The sequence below is a fragment of the Podarcis melisellensis genome (assembly GCF_964234715.1).
Source record: "Podarcis melisellensis genome assembly, chromosome: 9".
Lineage (NCBI taxonomy): Eukaryota > Metazoa > Chordata > Lepidosauria > Squamata > Lacertidae > Podarcis > Podarcis melisellensis.
Genome location: NC_138541.1, coordinates 27,868,646 through 27,895,584, shown reverse-complemented (window position 1 = coordinate 27,895,584; position 26,939 = coordinate 27,868,646). Strand labels below are relative to the sequence as shown.

The window sequence follows — 26,939 nt, the reverse complement described above, 5'->3', positions numbered from 1 at the left end:
AGCTACTATTTTATATATTAAACTCAAAGTCACTTATTAAGGCATCATTTCAAATACTAAACATCTGATGGACTGACTTTGTTACAAGATATCCAGGGCAATGGAAATAATTGACTCAAGGAACTCAACATACTTTCTGCACAATTTTTCAGATTATATGTACCATTCTGTGCATAGTTCTGATATCAGGATATCCTCCAGCATTTGTAAGATTGCAGTCTAAACTAAAACAGTTTTAAAGCCTACAACAGCAAGAAAAACCTACAACAGCAAAAAGAAATCTTACCAATGTGGCAAGGCGACAGTAGTATTAGAACTACTGTAACTTTTTAGTTAACAGTACCTGAATATAAAGGGAAAGTCAAGACAACACTCCCATTAAATGCACTTTCCACAATCTTGCAAGGGATTCCAGGTAAGAGTCTTAGGTCGGGCCAGTACTTTATAAAGCATCTTCAAAAATACTTATTCTCTGTTTGCTCAGAACTCCTTAACAAGGGTCTGTCTCCATAGAAAAGCTCACCTCCTTACACCTATAACCACATACAGCCTGCAAAGGTTCTTATCCTGGAAATGATCAATCTACAGGCAGGTAGCTAAATATTGATATCACAAAGCTATGTAGGCCTGGGGGTAAAGGTCAGATGCAGCATGCAACCCATACATTGGCTACCCCTAAACTATCGAAATTCCCTTGGTTTATGTACACTAAGGACAGACCAGTGGCGGAGCTGCATGCTCTGGCACCGGGGGGTGGAAGCAGGCAGGGCGTGCATCCTGGGGGCGGGGCGTGCCACCCGTAGGGGTGTGGCACCCAGTGCGGACGGTGGGGGGGGGCAGCCGCAATGGCACCCCACCGGGATCGTGCTGCCGGGGGTGGTACGCTCCCCCCGCACACTTCTTCCTCCGTCAGTGGGACAGAATCAATATGCCATATTGAGGTAGTACAGTTCCCAAAAGTCTATCACTTCAGTTTTAACATGAGCTGGTCTGAAAATGCCTCCATGGTAAAATAAACTTCCCATACAAACACACAAATCATTCCTTATTGTGAAAACTTTACATAACCAGGGAGCAAAATATTCCAATTGAAACCCAAGGTGACAGAAACCCCTAGGAGACTGTACTTCTTTGTTACTGCATGTATCCTTTGGTGAAGTTTGTATGAACACCAAATAAATAATACAACACTGTAGCCATAATTAATTAAGCCAGAACAGTAACCATCATGGGATGGACTTCCCTACCCACAAACTACCATTCTAAAACCATGAAAGGCTATTCTACATTAGAGATCTTGAACAATTATGCATAAGCATTTCCTGCCTGGAGAAGGGCCTTGGCTCAGTGATAGAGGACATGCTTTGCATGCAAAAGGTCTTAGGTTCAATCCCCAGGTAGGGCTGGGAGAAATCCCGGTCTAAAACCATGGTGAGCCCCTGACAGTCAGTGCAGACACTACTGAGCTAGATGGACCAATGATCTGACTTGGTGTAAGGCAGCATCCTATCTTTCTATGACTGATAAAATGGTGGTTGGTGATTAAAAGATGCATGATTTCCATTATGTAATATAAAGAAAGTGCTCTGAAATAGAGATGAGTAACTAATATTAAACACTTGTGAGATCGGAACCCAAAGGAGGTATTTCATAATGATTTCTACTAGTTAGTCCAAGTCATATTAAAAAGGTGCAGCATTCATTAGTTGCGAAAAGCAAACTATTCCTATTTATCAAATGAATGCCAGTTTAAAGGGGATTTCTTGTAGATTCTAATTTTAAAAGAGTAACAATGCTGGCTGAATAATTATGCATTAGCCTATAATAAGAGCAAATCTTGTTAAAGCACAAAAGTAACAGGTCCAAGTCTTTGTATCTCTCTTAAACACGCATGCATGTGCAAAACCATCATTCAATAGCTGTAACTTCTAAATGAAGTATAAGTGAGGTACAGAAACCTAAACATTGCAACATGTTGGGGCGCCAAGCATTTATGCTCAATGGTTGCATATTCTACCTATTGCAATATATATTTCCAATGCTCGGTTTATGTCTCTGATCAGTTGTAGGATAATTTGATTCGGAATTACTGTGGTATGAAGTGTTCATCTGTATTCCACTTGGTGGCAAAGGTGTCTCTTTGTTTAACACGCCAGTGTCTGCAAAATACAGCTTGGGTCTCTGGTGGTATTTCATCCTGTATGTATCAGTCATACAGTTGTCAACTGAAAAGTAAGTAGTAAGAGATACAATATCATTGGCATTTGCATCCAGGGAGCTAGCACCTTGTCCTGTGAGGCAAGCTCCCTTATGTATAGGATTATTGGATACAGCCTGCAGATCGTTTACTGATAAACTTGATGGAAAATTCATCTTGGAAGACTCATTCCCGTGAAATGATTTAAGTCTTTCTTCATGTGTAAATGGACTTGCTTCAGGTACAGTCTTTGAAGTTACTCTTGCAACATGCCTTTCAACACTGGAAGGATTTGTGCCTGATACTTCTGTTGATTTTAAATCCACAGCAGATTCATATTCTAATCCATGCAAACCAGTGAGAGCATATTTCTTTGGTGGCAAAGGAGGAGGAAGATTTTGGTAAATTGCTTCTTGTGTGTCATCATCAGTCCTACTACTATACAAATGAAGTTTACGTTCAGCAGGTGCAGCAGATTCAGTATAGGAAGGTTTGGATATATTCTGTTGTAAGAAAAATGCAAGCGCTGGCCTGGGTCTAACTGTCCTTGAATGAGGCAACTGCAAATGGGAAGAGAAAGATTCACTGTTCTGAACCTTTTCAGACATTGTTAAGTTCTCGCCATTGTAAGAAGCTGAATTATCAGCACTGTGTACTGCTATGTTTGTTTCATCAAGTATCTCTTCAGTAGGCCACTGTGCAGAGCTTTGCTCACTAAGTGCATTGTTCTTCATTTCTCTCTCAGAGTGGTCTTTTAAAGCGGTCTGTAGTGTTAACGAAGGAAAAAGCTTCTTATTGCCATCAGGTATGTCAGTCCTAGAAAACAAAGCATTAAAGAATGAAAACCACCGAACACTTAAAACTGCAATCCAATTCTAGTTGAAGTCAACAAAAGAAGTTTCATGTTATTTCAATTATTCTGGTTGAGCTGCATATTTTGAAGGTTAGGCTAAGCCAGTTTCAACACTACCCAGCATTCAGAATGGACTGCTGATTAAGAGGCAGGACTATATAGTTATCAGTATGGTTGATTATTCATGGCTGAGTCATTAGGGCAGAGTGTGTATTTAAGAAGCCCTATCCCAATTCAGCCCTCTTTCTTATCAAACATATGAAAAATTGTCACAACACACTACATCTCAGGAGAATACTGTAGAGAAAGGGCAAATCTTGCCCTACACTACTGATGGTGAGTGGCCTGATCCTCCCCAACAGGGAAGCTGTGGAGAGCACAGTATTTTGCATTATATGGTCTTCACACCACCACATCATGACCACAGACATTTTGCTAATTTTCAAATAATTCAACATCCAGTTGTTTTTCAGGATCTCGGGGAAAAAAGTAAACTATTTTTATTGCACTGTTTTCTATGCATCTGAAGTGACCAACACCAGTTAACAGCTACAGGTATCACCTGAAGATAACAGAATTCAAGTTAAAACACAGAAATAAAAAGGATTAACAAAACACCTTCCTCAAATGCTCATCAGAACAATACTGATTTTACCTGGCATCACAAAGAAAGGATGCCACATGCAATTTCTCAGGAAGGCAGTTCCAAACCCTGAGAATCACAAAGCTTTATCTGGGTTGCCACCAACTACATTTTAAAGCAGGCACACAGAGCAAAGCTTAAACTAATTATCACAGCATATTACTAGATTGGCATTAGAAAAGGAAAGAGATCTTAAAGGCAGTTCCACACAGTACCCCTTACACTAATTTAACCTACACATTTACAAAAGAACAATGGTGCAAGATTGTCTTTAAGATTTTCAAACAGGGATGGGTGTTCCAGTTGTTGTTGGACTGGAACTATTATCATCTCTGACTTTTGGTCATGGCATCTGAAGGAGCGACAGGGCCCCTTAAAACAATCTTGCATTGTTCTTTATGCTCTGAAATCTCAAAAATGCAATTTCAAGGCAATGTTCAGGGATTAGGCTAAGCCTTCAACAGCTGGCGAAAATAACTAATAAACCTGAAAACCCAATAGTTGCTATACAATGGCTGTGTTGGCACCGCAATGCTAAGCCATCCTGTGCACACAGCCCAAGTACTCCCACTTCACCTACTTTCAGATGTGTGGGTAAGCAAACCATGACAACTAGGTTAGTGGGATGTCCAAATCCCGGACTGTGGTTTGTTTTGCCTTAACAAACCATGACTGCAAGGTTTAGGCTGACATAGTCATTGTGAGGGGTGGATTGAAGTCGGAGTGCTTGGACTGTGTACACAAGCATGTAGCTCATGCACAGTATGACTTACCAAAGCACATTTTATGATTTGGTGTTATGTGAGAACACTGCCAATTTGTAGAATTGAGGATCTTGGATATCAGCAAAAATTCTTTTAAAAATATGAAAGTTCTAAATGCAAATTTAAAACATTTTTTACAAAAAAATAAACTTGTTTTTTCTACAATAGCTGCTTTAGACTACATAATTGCATAAAGGTTACCTTTGCATATGCAGATGAGATGTTGAAGGTAGGTTATGAGATCTATAGTTCATATGAGTATTAACCTGGTCTTTCTTCAAGGCTGCAAAACAGTGTTGTTGTTTACCTTAAGCACATTATGATGTATTTTTTAAAAATATGCACAGGAAATATCAGCAATACCAGTAATGAGCAAAAAATCTTGTGAACTTAACATTTGCTTTCTAAAATAAAAAAATCCCACTTGAAATCCCATGGTAAATGTAAATAAAGCATGAGGTATGCCTAGGATTCTTTTTAAGTACAAGGAGAATCAGCCAAATGTAATACCTTAATGCCCCCCTTCTACCATAATGCCTGAAAAGGACGGCAGTCTAATATTTCAGCTGGAGATATTAAAGCAGGAGCTTGCAGTTGCCATCAATGCATAAAAATTCTATCATCTGTAACTGGACATCTGCCTTGGATATCGGTGCACTGTATACTTTCAGGCAGCAGGCCAACACAACATGATTTGAATATATGTTTTATAGAAGTACATAATTTTCTTGCTGATCATTTGCTTTTTTCTGCTTTTTAACCGTTGTTCTTATTTTGAGCATTAGCTACCCTCAGGACAAGGTTTGGTTTGAAGGTGTGAGATACAAATACTTTTATAAATAAATCTGCATACACTTAGGAATTTACAAGATATAAAACTTACCAATAGAATATAGAAGCCATACTGACAACCTTATTTTAAGATTTGATGTGTTCACAAGTAAGTTAACAGAGAGAGGCATGTTACCTGTTTTTTTGGGTAGTCACGCATAATGCATAATGCATAAAGATAGATACACCTGAACAAATTATTAAGGTGCCAAATACAATTAAGTCATCCTGAAACATAATGTTTTGAAAACATTTTCTACACAGATTTCCAGGTGAATATGTTTAAGTTTCCAATAATGCACTGCTGACAAATTCGCTACAAACATAAATGGTTAAGTTGTCCATGAAAAATCTTTTGAAGTTTCAGAGTTACTTTACTAGGTTGCTCTTTGTTACCATGCAGTTGCCTGTACTGTACGTAAGATGGCAGCAAATGCTTACAAGAGAGGACTCCTATATAATATTACTATGGCAAGTGTTCAATCAAAGCTGCTCGCTGACACCCAGAGGCTTGTGCCTTCAGAATTCCAGCTAATTTAAAAATAGATGTGTTATTTTTCTCTTCTGCTGACATGAAGATCCATGCATGGTTAAAACCAGAGACAGTCCGGTAGGAATTTTGGCTCTAGGTTCTAGTCAAACTAAATATGGCAGATAGGCTCACATAGCAGAGGTTTCACTATTATCAATGAAGCACAAATAGTTTAACAGTAATAGAAGGAATTCTGACTTTTGTAATTATAGAACTTATTTGGAGAATTGTTACATAGCAGGAACACTTTTAAAGCTTTCTTGGACTGGGTCAAATAAGCTGCCTCTCCATCAAAGTAGTGAGCTCTCTTTTCAGAAAACAGTTCAGAATACAGTACAAATGACTAAGGTGGACAGTGATATAAGAAATTAGGGAGCAACAAAGCACAATGTGATGAGATAGAAACTTAATTTTTAGTGTTAGATAAATTTGTTTTATAAACTTAGAAACCTTTAAGAGTTGAATACACTTAAACTGAGAACAACTGAGTTCTTACCATCTGAAGAGTTTTTGTTCAGCTGGGAGGTAGACTGCAAGATACACCCAGAATATCTGATTAACTGGTCACTGTGAAAAAAGATTAAGTAAGATTCAGATTCTGCCAAGATTTCATTAAACCTAAAGTATCAAACAATATTTCACAGAAATATTTACTGATATTTACAACATCAGAAGTTCAAAATTCAAAATGGAACTCCACTGTACAAGACAACTTATTTGGAAATATCTTTTAATCCAAATTTCTCCCTCTCTCCCACCTTCCAATCTTGCAAGAGATTATATTTTGTCACACTATTTGTCCACCTTTCAATAGTATATGCACAGCCAATGCAGAAGCACCATTATAATGTGCCTGACCAAGCAGAAGGTATATTGGAAAATACAAGCAGAGAACTTTACAAGGTCACAGACTTCTTATTCTGCATACATACCCTTCTGCCATATTCTGCCTCAGCTTTAATGGAAAAATAAATCTATTTTTGCTTGTGCATCTTTCAAGTATTTGCCAGCACAAGTAGCTCAATCAATGTCAAATATGAATTATTGCAAATACAATGCAGTAAGGACAGATGAGTTCTCATTCTCACAAATGTAGATAACAATATCTGTGCTGAGTAGCAGCTTAATGAAACTGTACTCAAACACTAAATTCCCTTTCCAGCCTGCAAATCTTAAAGGCAGACCCAAGGTTTGAGTAGCAGTCCAAAGTTTTGAGTTGCTTCAGAGAAGCTCTGTTTTGCCTCAGACAATGTCCAAATCACTCCAAAGCAGTCTGCTTTGGTTATGGATTCAGGCTTCATCCAAACTGGATCCCCACTCCTAATTACACATACTTTCACAAGACAATTTTCATGTTTATTACCTGCAGGAAACAGATTCCTTAACTGTGGTAGTATCTACTGGGCTGGTTCCTTCAATGACAGGTGAATCCAGATTAGCAGATGCATTGCTTATATGATCACTGCTTTCATAACCAGATTCAGTCCTTTGTATCTGCCAACTATCAGTATGAGTTTTCCTCTCTGTAAATCCTACACTTTTTTCTGCATTTCCTTTCCCTTCTGAATCCAACGAACTCCGGCTCCCTTTCTGTTTTGCTTCATCTTCATAGATAGTCATCAAGCCTTTTTGACTTCGAGTTTCTTTCGGCCAGTTGTTTGAACTCTGCTCCTTTTCATGTTTAGGTTTATTGCTTGCATTTAATTTGGGCTTTGAACTGTGTTCTTTTTTCTCAGATTCACTAAAGATGCTATCCACATTTAGTGTCTCTCTCATTGGCTTCCAACCTCTGCTTCGACTTTTGCTGCTACTGATGCTTCCCTTGTCTTTGGAGTCTTGGCTACTGTCTGTATCGTAACCAGTGGTGCTATCAGTTTTTACACGGCTCATCTTCTCTCCATCAGAAAAGCCATCTGTTTTGTTTGAGCCCAACACTTGTGCAGTGGGTCTGATTTGGTTATGTACTTTTTCATGTCTGTAAGGTCCTTTTCCCTGACTGCCATACACACGTTCATTAGAATGCTGCTTAAATCCATTCCCAGAAGGTGGCGATCCTGGCTTAAAATTGTTGCGGACCTCTCCAGATAGATCTATGGGGGGGAAACACCACAACATCACATTTTAAATATTCTATTGCATTAAAGCAACCTCTTTTAAGCTTTAAGGGCAATTTATTATTCTTGTTAATACAATCAAATTTCAGAAAAAATAATAAATAGCACTTTTAAGACAGGGGGTTCTTTAATCATAGTAGGTGAAAGTTAGTTATTGGAAGTGCTCTTCTCGAAGTAGGTTCTGTTACCTCTCTGTTTTCCAGATTCTCTCTTTGATCCTCTGTCAGTGTCTTTTCGTAGGGAGGATGAGAAGCTTTTCATCTCAGCTACCTTCTGAGCGCACTCTCTGGAAAGATCCTTTGCCTTTTCCCTATGTTCATTATGCCCTAATTTAGCTGAAAAAATAGAAATGAATATGCATTAAAGGTTCACAGTCATAGAAACAACCAAAAGGCCAAATAGTCCACCCCCTGCCATCAGACAAAACCATCTATCTCAGAGCCACCAGACCAATATGGCAGATTTCAGCATGCTACCAGCAGACCAGCCAAGCACTAGAAGTATAAATAGCTGCAGATGCTGCATATATGTAAACCAAAACATTCTACAGGGAGACCCTAATGGTCAGAAATTTCAAAACAGCCAAAATGATATATCTGAAATAATGTAATGTTACATTACTGTTCAGTTCAAATGTGCTACCCACTAAAACTATTACACATTCAATTCAACAATACCAGTGCATAATAAACACTGTAAGTAAGCATTACTATAATGTTTAAGATAATACCTGATCCTCTGACACCACCAGACTGAACATGGTTTCGACTAAAAGTTGAGTCATCTGGCTGATATTTTTTAGTGCTCTTCTGAGTAACTGATTCTCCAAACCCATTCTCTTTTGGACGATCTGACTTAGAAAAAGTAGACTTTTCAAATCCTAGGGAAAGGAATGTTAAACTATGTTAATATATTTGAGGCTAAAAAACCTGAACAATCATCTCTAGCACTAGAATTAAGGCCTAAGCTCTGTATGTGTCATCAAGCATGTGTTTAAGTGAGCATATGTAAACCTGACTGCCTTTTCTCACTGGAGTACCACACAGGTTTTCTGCTGAAAATCACCTTCTACCTGATGCTATTTGCTCCTGACAATGCTGTTTACGGTAAGCAACACTTTCAGTCAGAAATTGTTCCCATGAGGGAACTATTTTCAGCAATGCCCACCCCTCAGGCAGAATGATTCCTTGGTCTGATTTGGAGGTATTTTCTGGATCACACCATGCACCTGCTTTCTCTTCAAATGAAAAGCAGTCAAATTAAATGGCAGTTTGTTGAAATATGTCATTAATGTGACTGGTAGTTAAGCCCTTTTCTTACCAGACTTGTTTGAAGTCCATGTAGTACAGTGGAAAAAAATGTCAGCATAAATGTGATAACATTCAAACAATTCTATAGCTAGATGCTGAATGTAGAAAATCAAAAAACCCTACAATACTAATTTAACTCCCCACATTGAAAAACTAAAATACTTAATATTTCAAACTATATTTCCAAAGGACCTCCTTCCTATGCTACCTTACTCCAACAGAAACACTGCAACTGTTCTAAGCCCATTCCTCCTTAATATGGGAGGTAGGTCCATTATATTGCCTCAGCTGAAATATTAATAGTACCCAGACCCTTCAATCTCCTCCACACCCACCGCCCCCAGCTTCCCTGACACATTAAGAACTTATCTAACTACTTTCACCACAGGGATACTAATTTCCATCATGTTTCCCACTCTCAGATTGTATCATGAGAACCATCAAGTAGTCAGTTTCACTGCACAGCAACTGACATTAAACGTAGATCATTAGGAATGGGAAGCTCAGCATATACAATGGCTAGTTAATACTACCCAAGGCTAGAGTAGAGGACTGGCTGCTTCCTTCTTTCCAGCTACTAACTCAGGACACACCAATAGATCATGTATATGTAGACTGTATACAGTTAAGCACTTAGTAAATTATTTTTTAATAATATGAAGGAAGAGCCAAGTGTATTACCAAGTTCTTCTCCATTTCCTGCACAGGCTTTATAATGAGACCAGTGAATTGTCTGCCTTGGTGCATCTTCTGTTGATACAGGTGTACCATCTGGATTTGCATAAAACAGCAGCAATGGCTGATAGTGACACCGAATGCATTTGGACACCACATCTTTCCATTTTGTTCCAACCTAAAAAGTTATGTTTTCATGAGATATATAAGTAATTTAATTTAGTTAAGTAATAGTTATAATTCAATGATGATAAAATAGATATAATCTATATTCAACTGACTCTTAACTTCTCAGAGAGATTATTGTGACTTCTTAAGAGAAAAGAGCTACTTTCATGTCAGTGTTTGATCTCTTTTCTAACAGTAAAAACAAATTTCCTTTCATTTAAGTGCCACCTTGTCAGAAAGTATGTGTGCTTTAGAAGAATTCATGTAATTTGTTTGACATCAAGGCTGTCAGAACTACATATAAGTATTGCATTTTACTTTTGAACATATCTAGGCAGTTATGTAGAAAGATCACCAAATCAGAACAGCTAAACGTACCTCTTTCACATTAGCATCATCAAACAGCACCCATTTGCAACTCTTGGTATGAAAGGCAAAGGCACAATAATGTTTGCTTGCGTAGCAAATCATCCCCACGAGATAAAGCTCACTATTTTTGGCATTTTCATCTGTAACTCTATAGAACAGCTGCAAAGATGATTCATCAGTCAAAAAGTGTGGCAGAGCTAAAAAGCATGAAAACTATGTAACAAAGCTGAAAAATTGGATATATATAAAAACAGTATAAAAACAAACTGTAGACAAAATCATTGATGTCAATAATTGGTCATTATATGATAGTCACCTTTCCCAGCACTGTAATTTACTACACATAACTGTGTATGTAGTTGCTATTGATGACATGTTCCTAATTACAGCATGACTGGACCACAACAGAATCTCAAAAATGATTCAGTAAAATTTTTTGCTCTGAATCAGGATTTCCCATCTCCTTAAACTGCTCTAAAATTTGTTTGTGTCCTGCAATCTTTAGTCAGAGAACTGAAAAAGATTAAGAATTGTTGGGTTTTTTTATTGAATTGTTACTGTTTTTAAAAAGTTATTTATACTAGTTTAGCTATACTATAACCCACTGCACTAAAATTTTGGTTTGTTTTGTAGAGGTATAAATACCTTAAATTTTAAAAACTTGTTTACTTGCACACATCTATAAATAAGCATGCACCATCTTGTAAGGTGGCATCTTTGTCAACAGAAATGACTGTTTGTCCACACCATACAATATTGTCAATACAACACAAAATTTACAAATAGATGTAGCATTACATGTAATGAAAAGTATTAGGGACTTAACAAAGATATGCTGTCCATTTAATTTGGAGTGCCTTATTAATCAAAATATTTTAAGTCTATTGACAATTAATCGGCCAATGCCCTAATTGTGGAATCCACTTGGCACTTCCTTTCGGTGCCAGGTGAGCACATTATTTTCCAGGGCTTTTAAGTAAGCTTGTTCCCTGATGAAATTAAACATTATTATTTGCTTTATCTTTTGTTAGTTGGTGACCAAGGAGATCAGGTACCACTGTTAAACACACTATCTGTGAAATACCCTCCCCGGACAGGCTTACCAAGAGTCAACTATGATGTTATTTTGACACTAAGCAAACATCTTGTGCTACATTCAGCTAACTATTATTCAGAGTAGACCCACCAAAATTAATGGATCTAAGTTAAGTTTTCTCTACTCTGAGTAAAAGTTAGTTGCATACAACCTTTTTTATATGCCTGGCCATGTCATAGTGTAATGTAAGCTAGTCCTGATTAAAGTTTTGATTGTTCTGCTGGATTTATAGAACCCTTATAATTGCTGTTTCTGCAGCTTTATTTTACAGGATTTCATACATTTATTTTACTGCATGCCACCTGGATACCTTACTAACCACCACCAATGAATTTTTCAAAATAAATGTTTTTAAAAATTGTAATAGAATAGTGGGTGGAAACTCTAAAATAGTTTAAAGCAACGTAAATTCTGTAGCTGTACTGAAGCATTTTATGGTAACTGAAAAGAAGACATTTCAAATATTAAGGTATTTTTTAAAAGAGACTTTTCCTCCTTTCATCTTGCAATCCTATGCACATTTACCTAAGATAAAGTCTCACTGAACTCAGTGGGGCTTCTGAGTAGATATGCATAGGATGGCACTATGAGACAGGAATGAATGAGCACCTCTTTGGCACACAAAGCTCTCAAAAGAACACAGAAGTTTTTAAATGGTGAGGATGACCCAAAACAATTATATTAAATGCTGTTGCTCAAATACCCCTGGAAGATGAAGTTGTGTTGCCAAATTCCGGATGACATCTTCTGTTAGGTCAGAATGTTCTGAATCCCAGACTAAGCCAATTGTGACAATTTCAGGACAATTCATGAGAACACGTCGGATTTTTATTTTTTGGCCACAGTTACTCTAGAAAAAGGAGAAAAGATAAAAACTAATTAGTTTAAATCCTCAGGGTTTATCTATTTCTCATTGAATTCAGAATAAATGTTACAATATATGTCTCACAATTACTTAACAGCATGTTACTTTAGCAACTTATTATTTAGATCTAAAATAAACACCAAACTAATCATAATTATGCCCTATTCAGCTGAGTTTCTTACTACTACTTTCTACAATTCAGCTGAGTTTCTTACTACTACTTTCTACAATAGATTTCAGAAGACAGAGAGATAGATTACTGTTATTTAGTCCTCAGATCACTGCTCTTTGACAGACTTGGATATTTCTGCAACACATCCAGATACTGACAGAATGAGGAGGGAAGTAATTGAAGGCAAAATATTATTTTTGTTTAGTAAGTCATGCCACTTAAGGGACAGGCTACACCACTGTGTTTTATAAAGCATTATATTTTACTCTGACTTCTTAAGCCCTTTACTACCACATAATTTACATCTGAAAGGTCTAAATCACAACAGTTATTTTCAGGTCAAATGATCTGAAAGGACCATTCCTATACTTCTAAGTTTGAGTGTATGCAGAGTAATAAATTTTATGAATATATATTAATTTAGCCGTGTGCACAACTGTATGCACTCTAAACAATAAGCACACTGTCCTGCCCCATATATAGAACCCAATAAGGTACACCAATTTTAAAAAATAGATGCCCAAAGCGACTTGCTTCATTTGAGAGCCAGAGGAAAATAAGCAGTGGTCCTCATTCACACATCCAAGAGGCAGTTTTCTATCTTCCTGAGGACCTTGTCCATGCCCTACTTGCCTTCTACACTCAAGCCTTCTTTAGGTATTCATAGACACATGGCAGTAACCCCATGAAAGAGAAGAGCATGGCAGTATGTGCTCATGGTGACCAATCTCAAAAACTGTCTGTGGATTAAGAGCATGTGTGCAGCAGAGTGGCCTACTGAATGCATGTGGGGTGTCCCTGTGAGCTGGAACTCCAAGCAGGCTATGTGTGTTTGGTACAGTGAGCTGCTGCAGACATGCCCCCAACCCAAAGAGAACCTTTGGGAAGAATCTGCACAAGTGGAGGGCAAATGTGTGCGTTCCCATTCTCCTCCTTCATGGGATTATCAGTACATGTTTTTTAACATCTAAAGAAGGCTTCAGAATGTGGTAATCCAAGGCAGTTTTACAATATTAGTCTAAATTAAAGATAAATCAATGAGAAAGAAACAGACCAAATTCCCTTTTCAGTTATGGAATGTTCAGCTTCATCACTTTTATGAAGTTGAAGTTAGCCCAAACAGAAACATTTTTTGTTTACTCACAGGACAGCTCCTGAAGTCATCAGTAGTATTTGCAGTCTGAAGCAGTTCTGCAAACATTTCAGGCTTGAGCCGCTCATGTCTTTCCAACATTCTATCAACTTCATTGCTGCAGAGAAGTAGTAGTAAATTTTAAACTTAGCATATAATACTATAGTAGCAAACAGCTATTTTCCGCTATTTGGCCCATGTACTATACAACAAATATGGGTGTTTTAGAACTCTAAAATCTTAATCTATGCAGAGAATGAAGAATCAGACAGAGGTACTATGTATGAAAAGGAATAAGGGAATTATATAACCATTACTATTTTGCACCCTAATTTCTTTTGAAGGATTTCAAAAATCAATAATATTTGAGAAATGCATTCCAGAGTAATACCAGAGTAAGGCAACTCAAATACCCTGCAGGTTATGGACACATTAATAAATAGTTTAAATCTGTATGTTATGCATTCAGTATTGGTATACATCACTGTAAACCAGCCATTTTATTTCTGGAAGGGGCCATTTATGACATATAGTCTAAATACTCATAAATGTGATGAAGTGTATGGATAAAGTCTTATAATAATGCCATAATCATATGTTTTGTAATATTCCCCTGGTTAAAAGTATTTTGATAGCTTCTTGCCTGCATTCTACCTAGAAGCAGAACTACAGCCTAAACTGACTGGAAGTTACTCTACCTGGTAGGGCAAGACCCAGGACTGAAATTGAACATTTGGTCCCAAGAGAGAGGCTTCCTTTGTTGCCTGCTCAAACCGTCCACGGCACTCACCTCCCGACCCTGCTTAACTCAGCAAGGTGTGAGACTGGGTGAGAAAGGTGTGAGAAAGGCAAATAAACTGTCCCTAGTGTTCCCTCATCAGAGGCCAGAAACAGTCGTGTCTTTAAGTAGCTCCTGCCATGGAACATAAGTCAATTCCAATCTTGCTTCCTGTCGTCCCAGTGGGATTCAATTCCTATCAGTCCAAATTGATGTCCTGCTCTTGAGGGTGAAAGACAAGAGCTGATTCAATGGCCTGGCTCCTACAGAACACTGAGCCATAGTTTAGGGCTACATGAACTTCCCTGCAGAAGTCTGGTGCTCAAGCATGCAGCTTCCCCTCTCCTTATCTAGCAAGTGCCAGAAGGAGGAGATCAAAAGCATCTGCTACCTGATTTAAACTTATAATCTGTTGCTATGTCCAAACTAGGTTAATAACTATGTTTTATTAGAAAGAACCAGAATCAGATAGATGGTGTGAAATGTTACCGCAGAGGAAGGGTAGATGTAAGGTATGTTGAATGTGCGTATTTTCAAGCATGACCCAATTCCACTGGTTCCTCAAATGTCATTGAATCCTTAACTCTTGCAGAACAGTCATCTCTCTTGTTTCTCTGTTTTATTGTGTTATGATGTATTAGGATATTTCAAATAAATAAATAAACCAGTGATTCCCAGTTCTCATACTATGAGAATCTGGAAATAAAAAGAACAAAATGAAGGAGGTCTGGGGAAGAATAAAGGAGAAAGCAAGGTCTCTTACCATAGAGCTGTTGTTGAAATGTAACGCACAAATTCTGTGAAAGGCAAAGGATCTGAAGATGCCCCACAACTGCGACATACACACTACAAATAAAAAAAAGTTTTAATTTTTGTAACTTTGGAAACTTTAAGAGCACTAAATTCACCAACAAACACAAATCTTACCTGTTCATATAATGTCATAGCAAACTTCTGATGGGAAATGCAGGATTTAGAAGTACACATATCTGTTTCACTGCTTGGCACTATGTGATAGTGAATTCTCTCAAGGATGTTTTCCTAAACAAAGGAATGCATTGATTCATTTAATAGATTTATATTCTGCTTTCCCACCATTCAGACTCCCTATAATGCTATGCCAGACTCCCATGCTGAAGGTCCAGAACCCTCCCAGATACCCTCATGATGGTGAAGCAAAGCACAAGGTACATTGTTTCTTCAGTTGTTATGAATTACAGTTCACTTAACTCCAGGTAATGGACAGTAAACAATGTCTCCAACAATAATTGTATTAAATATATACCATGTGTATTCTTCTCAAGTCCGCCTTTTTAAAAAAGGCTATAGAACTTTAGTGTCCAAAATATTTAGATTCCTTTTAATTTATTCTCATCCTAAACCCGTGATACCAAACACCTACAGGTTACGATGCATCAGTGAGAGCTGTGGATATGGCTCTCTTGTATCCAAACTAACCACATCACTGCCAGAAAGTATCAAAGACAAATTTTAAAGAAAAGCGTAATATCAAGCTCTTACAAAACATTCTGCTGCATCATCCATGAAACCAAGTTGAAATCGCTGTTCATCTTTAAAGCTTTCAGCCAAGGCATGCCTCATATTATTTGATGGGAGTGCTTTTTCTCGACTGTGCTGGAACTGTGCAAATATAGTCTGAAAGTCAACAGTACCATTAATTAATACTTCTGAATAGCCAGTTTTTAAATAGGCTAGCATACTCCAATGGTTTCTTCATCTAGGAGAAAATTCAGTGAAGTCTGATGTATTGAACATAGTGCAATACCAAATACTTCTTCTAGTAGAGAAAAAATATATTACCTGCCCTCTCTATTGGGCCATGTTCCCCATTTTCTGCACAACTACACCTTGAAGAAAATAAATGGGATTTGCAATGAGACATTGCCCTCGGGCGGTAGCAATCCTTGCACTGGTAAAGGGAATGTAAGCGCCCTCTGAATCAGAAACTATCAATCTAATCTAACAACCTGCTTCCCTCTATGTCAAATCAATAATCTCCAGAAAACCCAAAAACAGTGCATGAGGACATTAACCCAATTCCACAGTTGCTCCCCAGCAGCTGGTATACTGAGAATGGAAGTTCCATGCAACAATGACAAATGGGACTGGCAACACAATGTTTCAATATATCTTCAAAGAAGTGTTCATGCTCGGATTTCTAGCACTCCCTGCTCTCCCTCTGAAGGATTTGCTATTAGGGATTTAAAGAGACTTCTCTGTCCACTCTTTCCCAGTTTTCTGATCCATATTCCATTGCTGTAATTACAACAGTATACAAAATCCTTAAGTGGCAGCAATTATAGCTGTTAACAAATGCTCCTTTACAAAAAACAAGTTTTGAATCATGTTTCCCTTGAATAAGAATTTCAAAATCTCTTTATGAACTGGATACTGTGATTCTAGACTTACCTTTAAAGCACAGAATATGCAGGCATCACCCTGACAAACATGTCCTGATAGACCTCTTAAACTTCGCCGAAATATGTCAAGTTGCCATAAAACCTAAGATGAGGAGGCAGAAAATAAAAGCTTCAATTTCTTCAATAAGTTATTTGTCCACATATATAGCTGAAGGCCTACAATAAACTGATTTTTCATTACAGTACTGATACACCATGACAACATGGAGCACTAGACCCCGGATCCTGCGATCATCATCTGAGTCCCTTCTTTATCTGCTTCCTCTTGGGAGGTCCAGAGGGCTGCAACACAAGAATGGGCCTTTTCTGGGTTGACTCCCCTCTTGTGGAACGCTCTCCCCAGGGAGTTTCACCTGGCACCTTCGTTACATATCTTTAGGCATAAGGCAAAAACATTGCTCTTCTCCCAGGTCTTTGGCTAATTAAACAATCCATGACCTTTTAAACTGTGGGGAGAGTGGTATTGTTTTTGTTTGTTATTATGGTATGTATTTTTGTAAACCAGCCTGTGATCTTTGTATGATGGACGATAAAATGAATGAATGATGGTTCAGAGCAGGGATGGGGATAACCTGTAGTTCTCCAGATGTTGCCGGACTACAATTCCCATCATTCATGACTACTGATCATGCTGCCAAGGGATGCTGGGAATTGTAGGTTCATCATCTCTGGTTTAGAAATAGGATCCTTTTAGTTGTGCCATTAGATTCACAATCTAAAAAAATTAAGTTATGCATATGCAAATTCAAACTACTACTTGTTAGAAGGGAGAATAATTGGAAGATCATAAACTAAGAAGTATTAGAATTTTCACTGAAATACTGTAGCTACTTTCCCCCATGATAGCTGAAAGGATATCACACACAGAGCTGTTTTCACTGGCTGGGATGACCAGCTATGGTTCAATTTAAACAGTGGTTTGTCTCTAATACAGCAATTCTAACTGCTGAAAACATCAAATCAAGCTTTGTCTGCACATGTAATTCTCTCCATGAACAAATCCCAAATCCTTCTATCCTATCTTACTCTTTTTGAACAAATACTAGAAAGAAGGGGTACAATGTCAAAGTGCAAAGACATTTAAAGTAGGACTATGAAGAAAACCTAATGCCAGCATGGCCCTATTTAAATGCATATATTAGCAGTGCATATTCACTCCAAACACATCAATTACAAGTTATCATTTCACTTCATTTAATGTGCATTCTAAAATGCTCTCAATTTACTTCTGATGGTAATTTATGTTCACATATTCTTGAATCTTTTGTAACTGTGTGTGTGGCCTTAATAGGTTAGTAAAAGAAACCTATTAAAGGCTTTTCAAATGAATTATTTTCTTCCTACTTAAGCAAAGCTTGATAACACCCATGTTGAAATGCTGATCAATTAAAGGGAAAGTTTTCCAATTATGAGTGATGTATTCAAGTCTACAGTCCTACTTTGATTAAGTGGTACGTCTTGGCCAAGGAAGATAACCACTACTTCATCAACCAATGAAAACACAGTGTCAAATTTGTTTAAATACATGTGGGTAAGCTCCCGTTGCTCGGTCCCCAGCTTCTGCCAACCTAGCAGTTCGAAACCACACCAGTGCAAGTACACAAATAGGTACCGCTGTGGTGAGAAGGTAAATGGCATTTCCATGTCTTCTACCAAAAATGATTAAATGACAAACATTGATAATATGTGCATACTAAAGCAAAATGTAATTTAGCACAACTAAGGTAAAATTCAGTTGCAGCTTAACATGTATTTTCTGTGGAATACAAATTACCACAATATTATGAAGTCCTACAAATTCAGCATAAGTAGAATAAGAGCCTCTTCATACAAACAAGCAGCAATTATCAGACATGCTAGCCATCATACAAGGGAAAATGGCAGCCCTTTCTGGAAAATACACCAGCTCAATAATGGGAAGCCACTGTGGTCATTTGCTAGCCTTGTGGGTGTTTTTTTAAAAAAAGTTTCAAATTACATGAAAGTTATTTGTTGGCCTGAATTGCTTAGCAAATACATTGGGAGACTCAAGGTTAGGAACGGTAAGATTAGTATATATATGCTTCATAGAAACATTGGTTTCAAGAGTCTATAAATTATATACAATAGACTTCAATTTGCTGCTGGCTGTTGGGTTCTTGTGGACTCACCTCCTCACCACAGTCACTATTGCCAATTCACTTGCATCCCCTCCTTCTGGAACCAAACTGTACAAAAGGCAAGGCAAGGCAAGAAAAATGGAGGCTGTTGCTCCTTCTCATTCTTGTCATCATGTACAATCTTGGAAGATACATAGTGAATGGCGGAGGGGGGGTTGCATTTTAAAGATATTAATAGCCAGCTTTCAATATAACTTACGAAGCTTGTAGGCTTCATCTGATTGGACACTACGTGAAATACGATGCTGGACTAAATAGGTCTTTGAGCTGCGTTTTATTGCATTAAATATGAGGAGTTCCTTACCTGTACAGCACTATTAAGAAAGCAACTGTTTTGTCCTGGTTCATTTAGCAAGCCCTTGGTAGGCGCCAAAGACATCACACTTCCAGGTTGATATACTTTCCCAAGGTTTCCTCCAGGTTTCCTCAAGAACTTTACCCATGCCATTATTTAGGAAACAATGTTTATAAAATAAGACTGAAGGATTCCAAGCAAAGCAAACCTAGTCCTGACAATTGCCTTTAAGTTACGGCATTGTGTTCAGAAGTCCAAGTCTTCAGATTGCATTAAGTCAATATCACATCTGCTCTTTTTATTTTAAAAAATAGAGATAAAATAAAATGTGAAAAACTTTGTTCTGATGAGTAGATCATGTAATATTATGATGATAAGCCATACAAATACTTATGGACAATCTTTATAGCATTTCACCTTTTCTTCTTCAATATTAGTGCAAATGATTCTTTGGAAGATAATTCTTAAATACTATGGCAGCTTTATATTGAAAAAAAACAGGAATTCTTAGCTAGTTTTAGCTATAATCAGTCTTTTTGCAGGTTGGTTCTTTCTCTTCGTTTTAAGAAATAAATCACATTTCTTCCTGTGGTTTGCAAAAGTAATTCCACTGTGTATCTGTCTTCTTTCAAAATCTGTAAGGAGAAAGGGAGAGGGAATCTGAAATTAGCAAAAGAGTTGAAGTACACAGCTGACAGCAGCAAAGACAGAACAGAGATGGATACACAGGGCTTCTCTCTATTCCAGCTATTTAGTTGGGATGAAGAGATGGGTTGTAAGAGCTGAAGAGAGAGATAGTAAGTGGATTTAATAACTTCAATTTCCAAGACCATTTCATTTGGTCTTCATTTGAAATGAGTGATCCCAGGAATCTGTCAGAAGAACATACAGATGATGCAACATGCATTTCACCTTAACATTTGCCAATGGAACCTTGGTATAAAGCATCTACCAAGTATAATACATCTACCAACTGATTAAAAAACTTCCTAAAATCATCACCTCATATTTAACTACTGTCAACCACTACAAAAAGAGAGTGCTAACTAATCAAGGCATTTCATAAGCTGACCATGTTGAACTCAATCATAGAAAAGTAGAATGGGAAGGGTTATCTATTCCAACCCCCTGCAGTGTAGGAATCATTCGTCCAACGTGGGTCTCAATGTGGGGAATGTAGTTATGATAATGGAACAGAAAGCTTTCTTTCTATGGACCTTTGAATTAACTTTTCTTAAGATCCAGCTGTTAGCTTTCTTTTCCAATTCTTGGTTTCTATATATTGAAAGCATAACATATGAAGTCCTTGGGGCACAAATACCTGTTGGCAGCCAACTCAATGTGCTTTTGGATGAAACTCATTACCTAGACCCATTTCATTCTGTGCCTAGGTTTGGTTTTATACTGAAACAGCTTTAGTTGCCCTAATGATCACTGCCAGGAGTTGGAATGCAACCCTGCTCGTCTCCTCCTTGCTCCTACAGTGACTTTTAATAAAATAAAATGCAGTAACACAGGCTTCGTGGATTGGGGACAGAAGGCATAGATATAGGGTGGCTCCAACCTATCTACAGGGTTAGCTTCAGAAGATGGCATGGGGGACTGCTCAACCCCCATTCCAGTTGTGCTGTGGGATCCCACAATGTTCTATTATATCAATCTTTTTAACATCTATATCAGAGATGGAGAATCTGTGGCCCTCAAAATATTGCTGGATTACAACTCCCATCATCTCTGACCACTTGCCATGCTGGCTGGGATTGATGGGAGCTGGAGTCCAATATCTAGAGGACCACAGGTTCCCATCTCTGATCTATATGAAGCCACTGACTGGGTGGCGGCATTAGGAGAATTTGGGTGAGGCACCATCAATAAGCTAATAATATTTAGTTCTACTTCTCTTGCCACTGAATCAGGTGAGACTGACCAATATTTGGACGGTATTGGGCTGGATAAAGATCAAGAAACTGAAGCTAAATCCCAGTAAGTCTGAGGTCACATGCACCAGTGTTCTTGTGTTCAGACTCTGGGAGTGCAGACTGTTCTGGATGAAGCTGTACTCAACAATATCCCTTGATCAAGCTCTGTCATTTGAGGCCCAGGTGGCCTTTTTCCAGCTTTAGCTGGTTCAGCAGCTATGACTGCTCTTGGATGGGGATGGTCTGCCCATGATCATCTATGCTCTTGAAATATCCTGACTGGATTACTATTAATATTATTCTGACAGTTACTCAGTGCTGCTCAGTTAGCTGTCTTTTTAGAGCTACAATACAACCAAAAGGATACACAGGTAATGAGTAAATCCAGAAGACAAAATAAAAACATTAGATAGTTGACTTCTGAGAAAAGATATTTGTAGTACTGAATGAGTGTAACTACAGATAAAGGCTGTACAAAAAGAGAATAACGTTACTTTGAACCAAGCCAACATTTTATGTATTTTTCCACTAGTTCTATAGAACTCTTTGTACTCATGCAATGGTATCACTTAAACTGCACTTCTTGTAGCAACTTGTTATTTCAGTTCCAGAGGTACTAGCACTAAATTTTAACAGCTAAGGTATGCTCAAAACAAGAGCCTATATACATTTCCACATAAATTGGAATACATCTACATACCCAAAATGTCAGATGAATGAAACATCCAAAGCAACTTGGTAGAAGCCCAGCATTACAATATATTTTCAAACACTAAATCCACCTTATGTGAGTAACACATTAGGTTTATTTCCCTACCCAACCTCTTGCACATTTTCTGAACCACTCCACATTTTTTGTGCTTCTAGACCCAGATTCAAACAACAGACTGACAATTTTTCTTTGTGTGTGAGGTTACTGAAATAATATGTTTATGGTATTAACCAAAATTAGAGAAAACAAACATGAAAATATTCATTTCATCATTTGATGCTAGGCACCATGGGTGGTCTAAAAACAAAACACTGTCTGTTCTCAGAGAACCAATAATTATTACAAAAATGCTGACAAATGTATGCAGGCCAGTCTCAAAAGAACTTTCTTTTTGGCTGACTTAAAATACTGTTAGGAGTGGTAGCAAATACAAAATACCTTTATCAACACAAAGCAACACAACACAAAGGAATATTAACCCGTGTGCAACATTCAGCAGAAGTCCATAATAATTTGTCCTATGAACAGAAACTGCAAGTGGCTTTTTAACACCCAGAATCCCCATGTCAAAAAGAGTATCAGAGCTGTGAAAGTTGGCAACTCCAATGAGATACTTTCCCTAACAACAGAAAGGCTGGGGCTTTTTAGTTCAGAAGAGGGAACATCATGATAGAAGTTAAGAATGTTGTAGAGAAAGCAGAGAAATGCTTCTCCTTTTCTCATACTATTGACACTCAGGCAAATTAAATATGGTAGATTCACAATAGTCAAAAGGAAGTACTACTTCACACATGATGCATAAACTTATGGAATTTCCTGCCACAAAATATAAATGATTGTCACTTGCTTAGACACATTAATGGAAGGTTTGTTTATCAACAGTTTGTTTATCAACCATAAATATCCATGATCAGTGGCCACACACCTTGTCTGTGGGAGAACTGTTGTTATCATGCCCTTTTTGTGCACTTTCAGGAAACTCCAGGGTGACCACTTTGGAAAATAGGATGCCAGACTAAACAGGCCTTTGGTCTGATCCAGTACAGGTCTTATGTACTTAGCTAACAGTGGCAGGCCATTTGTAATACCTGCTGATTTAAACAGAGTTCCTGACATCATCCCCACTGTATCAGCCATTACCACCACTATTCTTCCATGATAAAGCAGCCACAACATGCAGCATTGTCTGACTCACTTCTCCCAGTAAGAATAAAAAGTACAGCAACTTCCATTTAATGAAGTTAAAATATGACCATATTTAATAAATATATTTATTGACATAGTGAGCTTTTTAGTTTGAAGGAGAGCTATCTCTTCCCCAAAATCCTTTACATTTCATAGGACCTAGGATTAGACAGGGCCCTTCCTGTTGAACTTCCAGTATCTACTGAATATGTTCTTATTCCAGCAGGTATTTTAAGTAATTTCTGATTTTATAGTTTAACTGATTTAATCTTTATTGTATTCAGTCTGATCCGCAAAGCTCGGAGACAATTGTGATTTTAAATAAATACATACTCAGAAATTGCTTCTGACCCTCAAGAATTTACCTTTAGTGGAACTCTACTCTTGTTTGAACCTTGGGGGGGGGGGCTATGATTTTAGTTCTTCCTCCTTCTGGATAAACAGTCCCTTATGCAAATGGAACGAGCTCCCCACCACCACAGAAAATATACTTTTTTGAGTGGTGCACATTGTTTAAATATTCAGTTTTGCACGACTGTGCTAAACTAGTGCTAGTGCTAGTGCATCCCTCTTGCAACTAATGATCTAGAGTTATTTCGTTTTATAGCTGAAGGTCCTATGTTATACCTAAAAGGTCAAAAAAAAAATATTTTTACCCATTTTAAAATTTCAACCCTCTACTCTCCAGAAAGCCAGTTGACATAAAAACAAGTTCTACACTGCTTCCTCAATATGCTCATATTTCCATTCTGAGAAGTTTTCTTGGAAAGAGTATTTCTTAATAATAATAATATCTTTATTGTCATTGCCCCCTCTCGGGGACAACGAAATTACTTATTTCATAGTTTCATATTGCAAAATGGTATACTTTAACACTATAAGCCCACTCCCCTAGCACAGGCATAAGCAAACTCAGCCCTCCATATGTTTTGGGACTACAACTCTCATCATCCCTAGCTAACAGGACCAGTGATCAGGGATGATGGGAGTTGTAGTCCCAAAACATCTGGAGGGCCGAGTTTGCCTATGCATGCTCTAGCAAACTAAATCTTAGAAGACTTAGAAAGAACTTCTATGTCACGAGACTTGTGAATTTAACATCAAGATTCCAGTAATAATCTTTTCATACAATGCACAGGGGTGGAACCACGTCCTGAATACGTGAAGTCAGTTTTCAGGTAGGTGGAAACAAAAATAAATAAACGGGAAAGTTTTGAAAACATCAAATAACTATGGCTTGAGAGTTTCCACTTCTTACTCTGCAAGGCATTTGACAGATTACTGAAACAATGCCTGAATCTGATGTTTTGAATCTAGTTTGAAACGCTTCCAAGATTTATAGCCGTTTAACATTACTGGCAAATACTGCAATCTGATCTGCTTTATTCAGTTCAAAGTATGAATTATATTCACTTAAGACAATTGCTACAATATTTTTTTACTATTTGATTTTTCAATGGGTTTCTTCAGAAATGCTGTCTCCCTCAGCCTGCAAGCAAAGACGAGTGCTGCACCCCACAGTCGAATTCGACTGGACTTAACCGTCCAGGGGTCCTTTACCTTTATTACCTTTACTGCATTAAAAGAATTAACACATTGGGTATTGAAGCTCGGAGGAGCAAATACTACTGTGCTCAATTGGACCTGTTTTCAGAAAGGTACTTCTGTTCACTCAAGGGTGAAGGGCTCCAATTTCTGTTAATTCTCCCCACCCCCACTGCAGCCACCTGTGCTGTACTACTTGCTTCTATGAAGCGTGGCTTTGGGCAAGAAATATATCCCACCCAACAAACAAGCTAATACTGTACATGTATTTATCCATTCAATGCATACTGCAAGTATTTATTCATCCAAATACTGTGTTATTACCAAAGTTCCCTGGGTGACTCTTTCACAAAAGCATGAATATGGTATCTGAAAAACTTCACAGCAAACAAAGTATCAGTTCTACTGCTCAGTGAAGAAAACTGCAAATACCTAATAGTTATGTCACCCTTTCATTTCATAAGCACTACAGCAAGCCACACATAAACTGCCTATAAACTTCAAAAGCAGTTTCCTTACTTAATGCCAATCACTGAGCATGTGTGTAACATCCAGGTTAAAAATTAACACTTATGTTAACACTTTTGAAGCTAGCCACATTAACAAAATGAAGTTTCATTGATGTAGCATGTTCATGAACATAAATACTCAGAATTAGGGTATCCCAAGTATTTTATGCAAACCACAAAAATATTTTTTTAAAGAATATAGCATGTCATTTGCGGGTCTTTTTCATGCAAGAAGATCAACAAACTCAAATTAGAGAAGACACAGGATTAAAACAGGGCCAAAAATCTGCTGGGAACTGACTAACACATACCCAAGAATGGGAAATCAGATACTGTACTGGATACTATGCAGATCCTATTCACACAGGTTTCAATGATCTGGAAAGGTTAAATTTAGCAAAACCTTGTCTGATGCAACGGCAGTCAAAACAATGGCCCAGTGCGTGGGCCAGTCTCTCAACCTCGGACCATTCCTCGCCCTAAACACGCTTTCCAGTCACAAGCATGCTGATTACTTGCTTCTGCATTCGATGTAATAATATCTGCTGAAATTAACCATGGAGGGGGCTTTTAGGAGGAGAGGAGAGAGGGGAAAATCAGAAACCGTACCACACGCTGTGGCTGAGCGGCAGCATGTAAACACTTAAGGAAGGCTCCGGATTAAAGAGCAAGGTATGGGCGGAGAGTCATAAACCCAGCCATTTCAACAGCCAATAAACAGATACGGCTGGAGCAGAAAGCGTGAAGTAGTAAACAAGGAGGAAGAGAGTTTTATTATTATTTTGTAAAGGGTTAAAAAAACGGCTCGACAAACAGAAGGAAAAATATACAGCGGGGAGGAGAGGAACAGGTTCTTCTTGTTGTTTTAAAGGCGATGGTGGACGAGAAAGAAAGGCTTTTCACCAAGGAGACCCTACCGTCCACCACCCCCGCCCACCCCGCGAAGGGCCCTGGAGGGATGCGTGAGAATGCGAGGGGTTTTGGTGGCAGCAGAGGCGTGTCGTGTCTGGGGTCCCGTCCCCCCCCCCCCCGCACCAGAAGCCGACCAGCTCGACCACCAGACATGCTGGGCCAAATCCGAGGGGGCAGCAACGAGCTGGCCCGTGAGGGGGCAAGCTCAGCTCACACCCGCCGCCGCCGCCACCGCCTCAGGCACCTGCCGCCGGAGGAAAAACTTTCCGTGCCAGGAAGTTCCAGGCTGGAGGGAGGAGGGTGAGGGTGTGTGTGGACGTGGAAGGGAGAGAAGCTGGCCAAGGGCCCCGCTCCCTACCGCCCCCCCCCCAGGTCTCAACCGACCGGCTTTTCGAAAGGCCAGCCGTTGGCCACCTCGCTTCCCTTCCCCTCCTCCTCCTCCCCAGTCGTGCCTCTTCGGCCGGCGCTCCTCACTCGCTCTCTCTCCCCGCTTCCCCCTCATGGGAGCCCCCCACACCCCACTCCACGGCCACCTCAGCAACACCGCCGCCGCGTCCCCTGAGGGACCTCACCTCCTCCGGTGCGACGCCGCCGCCACGCCAGTCGCTTCTCCCCATCCCGAGCGCGGGCTCCTCCGTCCGGCAGGCGAGCAGACTATGCCGCAGGCAGGGCTCCTTCCCCCGCCCACCAGACCAGGCGGTGGCCCCGCCCCCTCGCTCCCTCTTCGCTCCCCCTCCCCTCCCCGCTGAGTAACTTTCTTCTT

General features: G+C 38.8%; 1 protein-coding gene across 1 annotated transcript; it reads right to left on the bottom strand.

Annotated features, from left to right (window-relative positions):
- Window positions 1-783: 783 nt before the first annotated feature.
- On the bottom strand, window positions 784-26,873 carry USP53 (ubiquitin specific peptidase 53). Its single transcript, XM_081924853.1, has 16 exons — window positions 26,749-26,873; window positions 19,404-20,029; window positions 16,930-17,022; window positions 16,021-16,155; window positions 15,427-15,540; window positions 15,263-15,345; window positions 13,734-13,839; window positions 12,256-12,402; window positions 10,466-10,615; window positions 9,926-10,097; window positions 8,665-8,814; window positions 8,123-8,269; window positions 7,184-7,910; window positions 6,317-6,387; window positions 4,659-4,740; window positions 784-3,013 (listed from the first exon to the last, which is right to left on the bottom strand). Exons 2-16 carry the CDS (start codon window positions 19,545-19,547, stop codon window positions 2,014-2,016), a joined length of 3,321 nt encoding a protein of 1,106 aa, XP_081780979.1. The 5' UTR covers window positions 19,548-20,029; window positions 26,749-26,873; the 3' UTR covers window positions 784-2,013.
- Window positions 26,874-26,939: the final 66 nt, after the last annotated feature.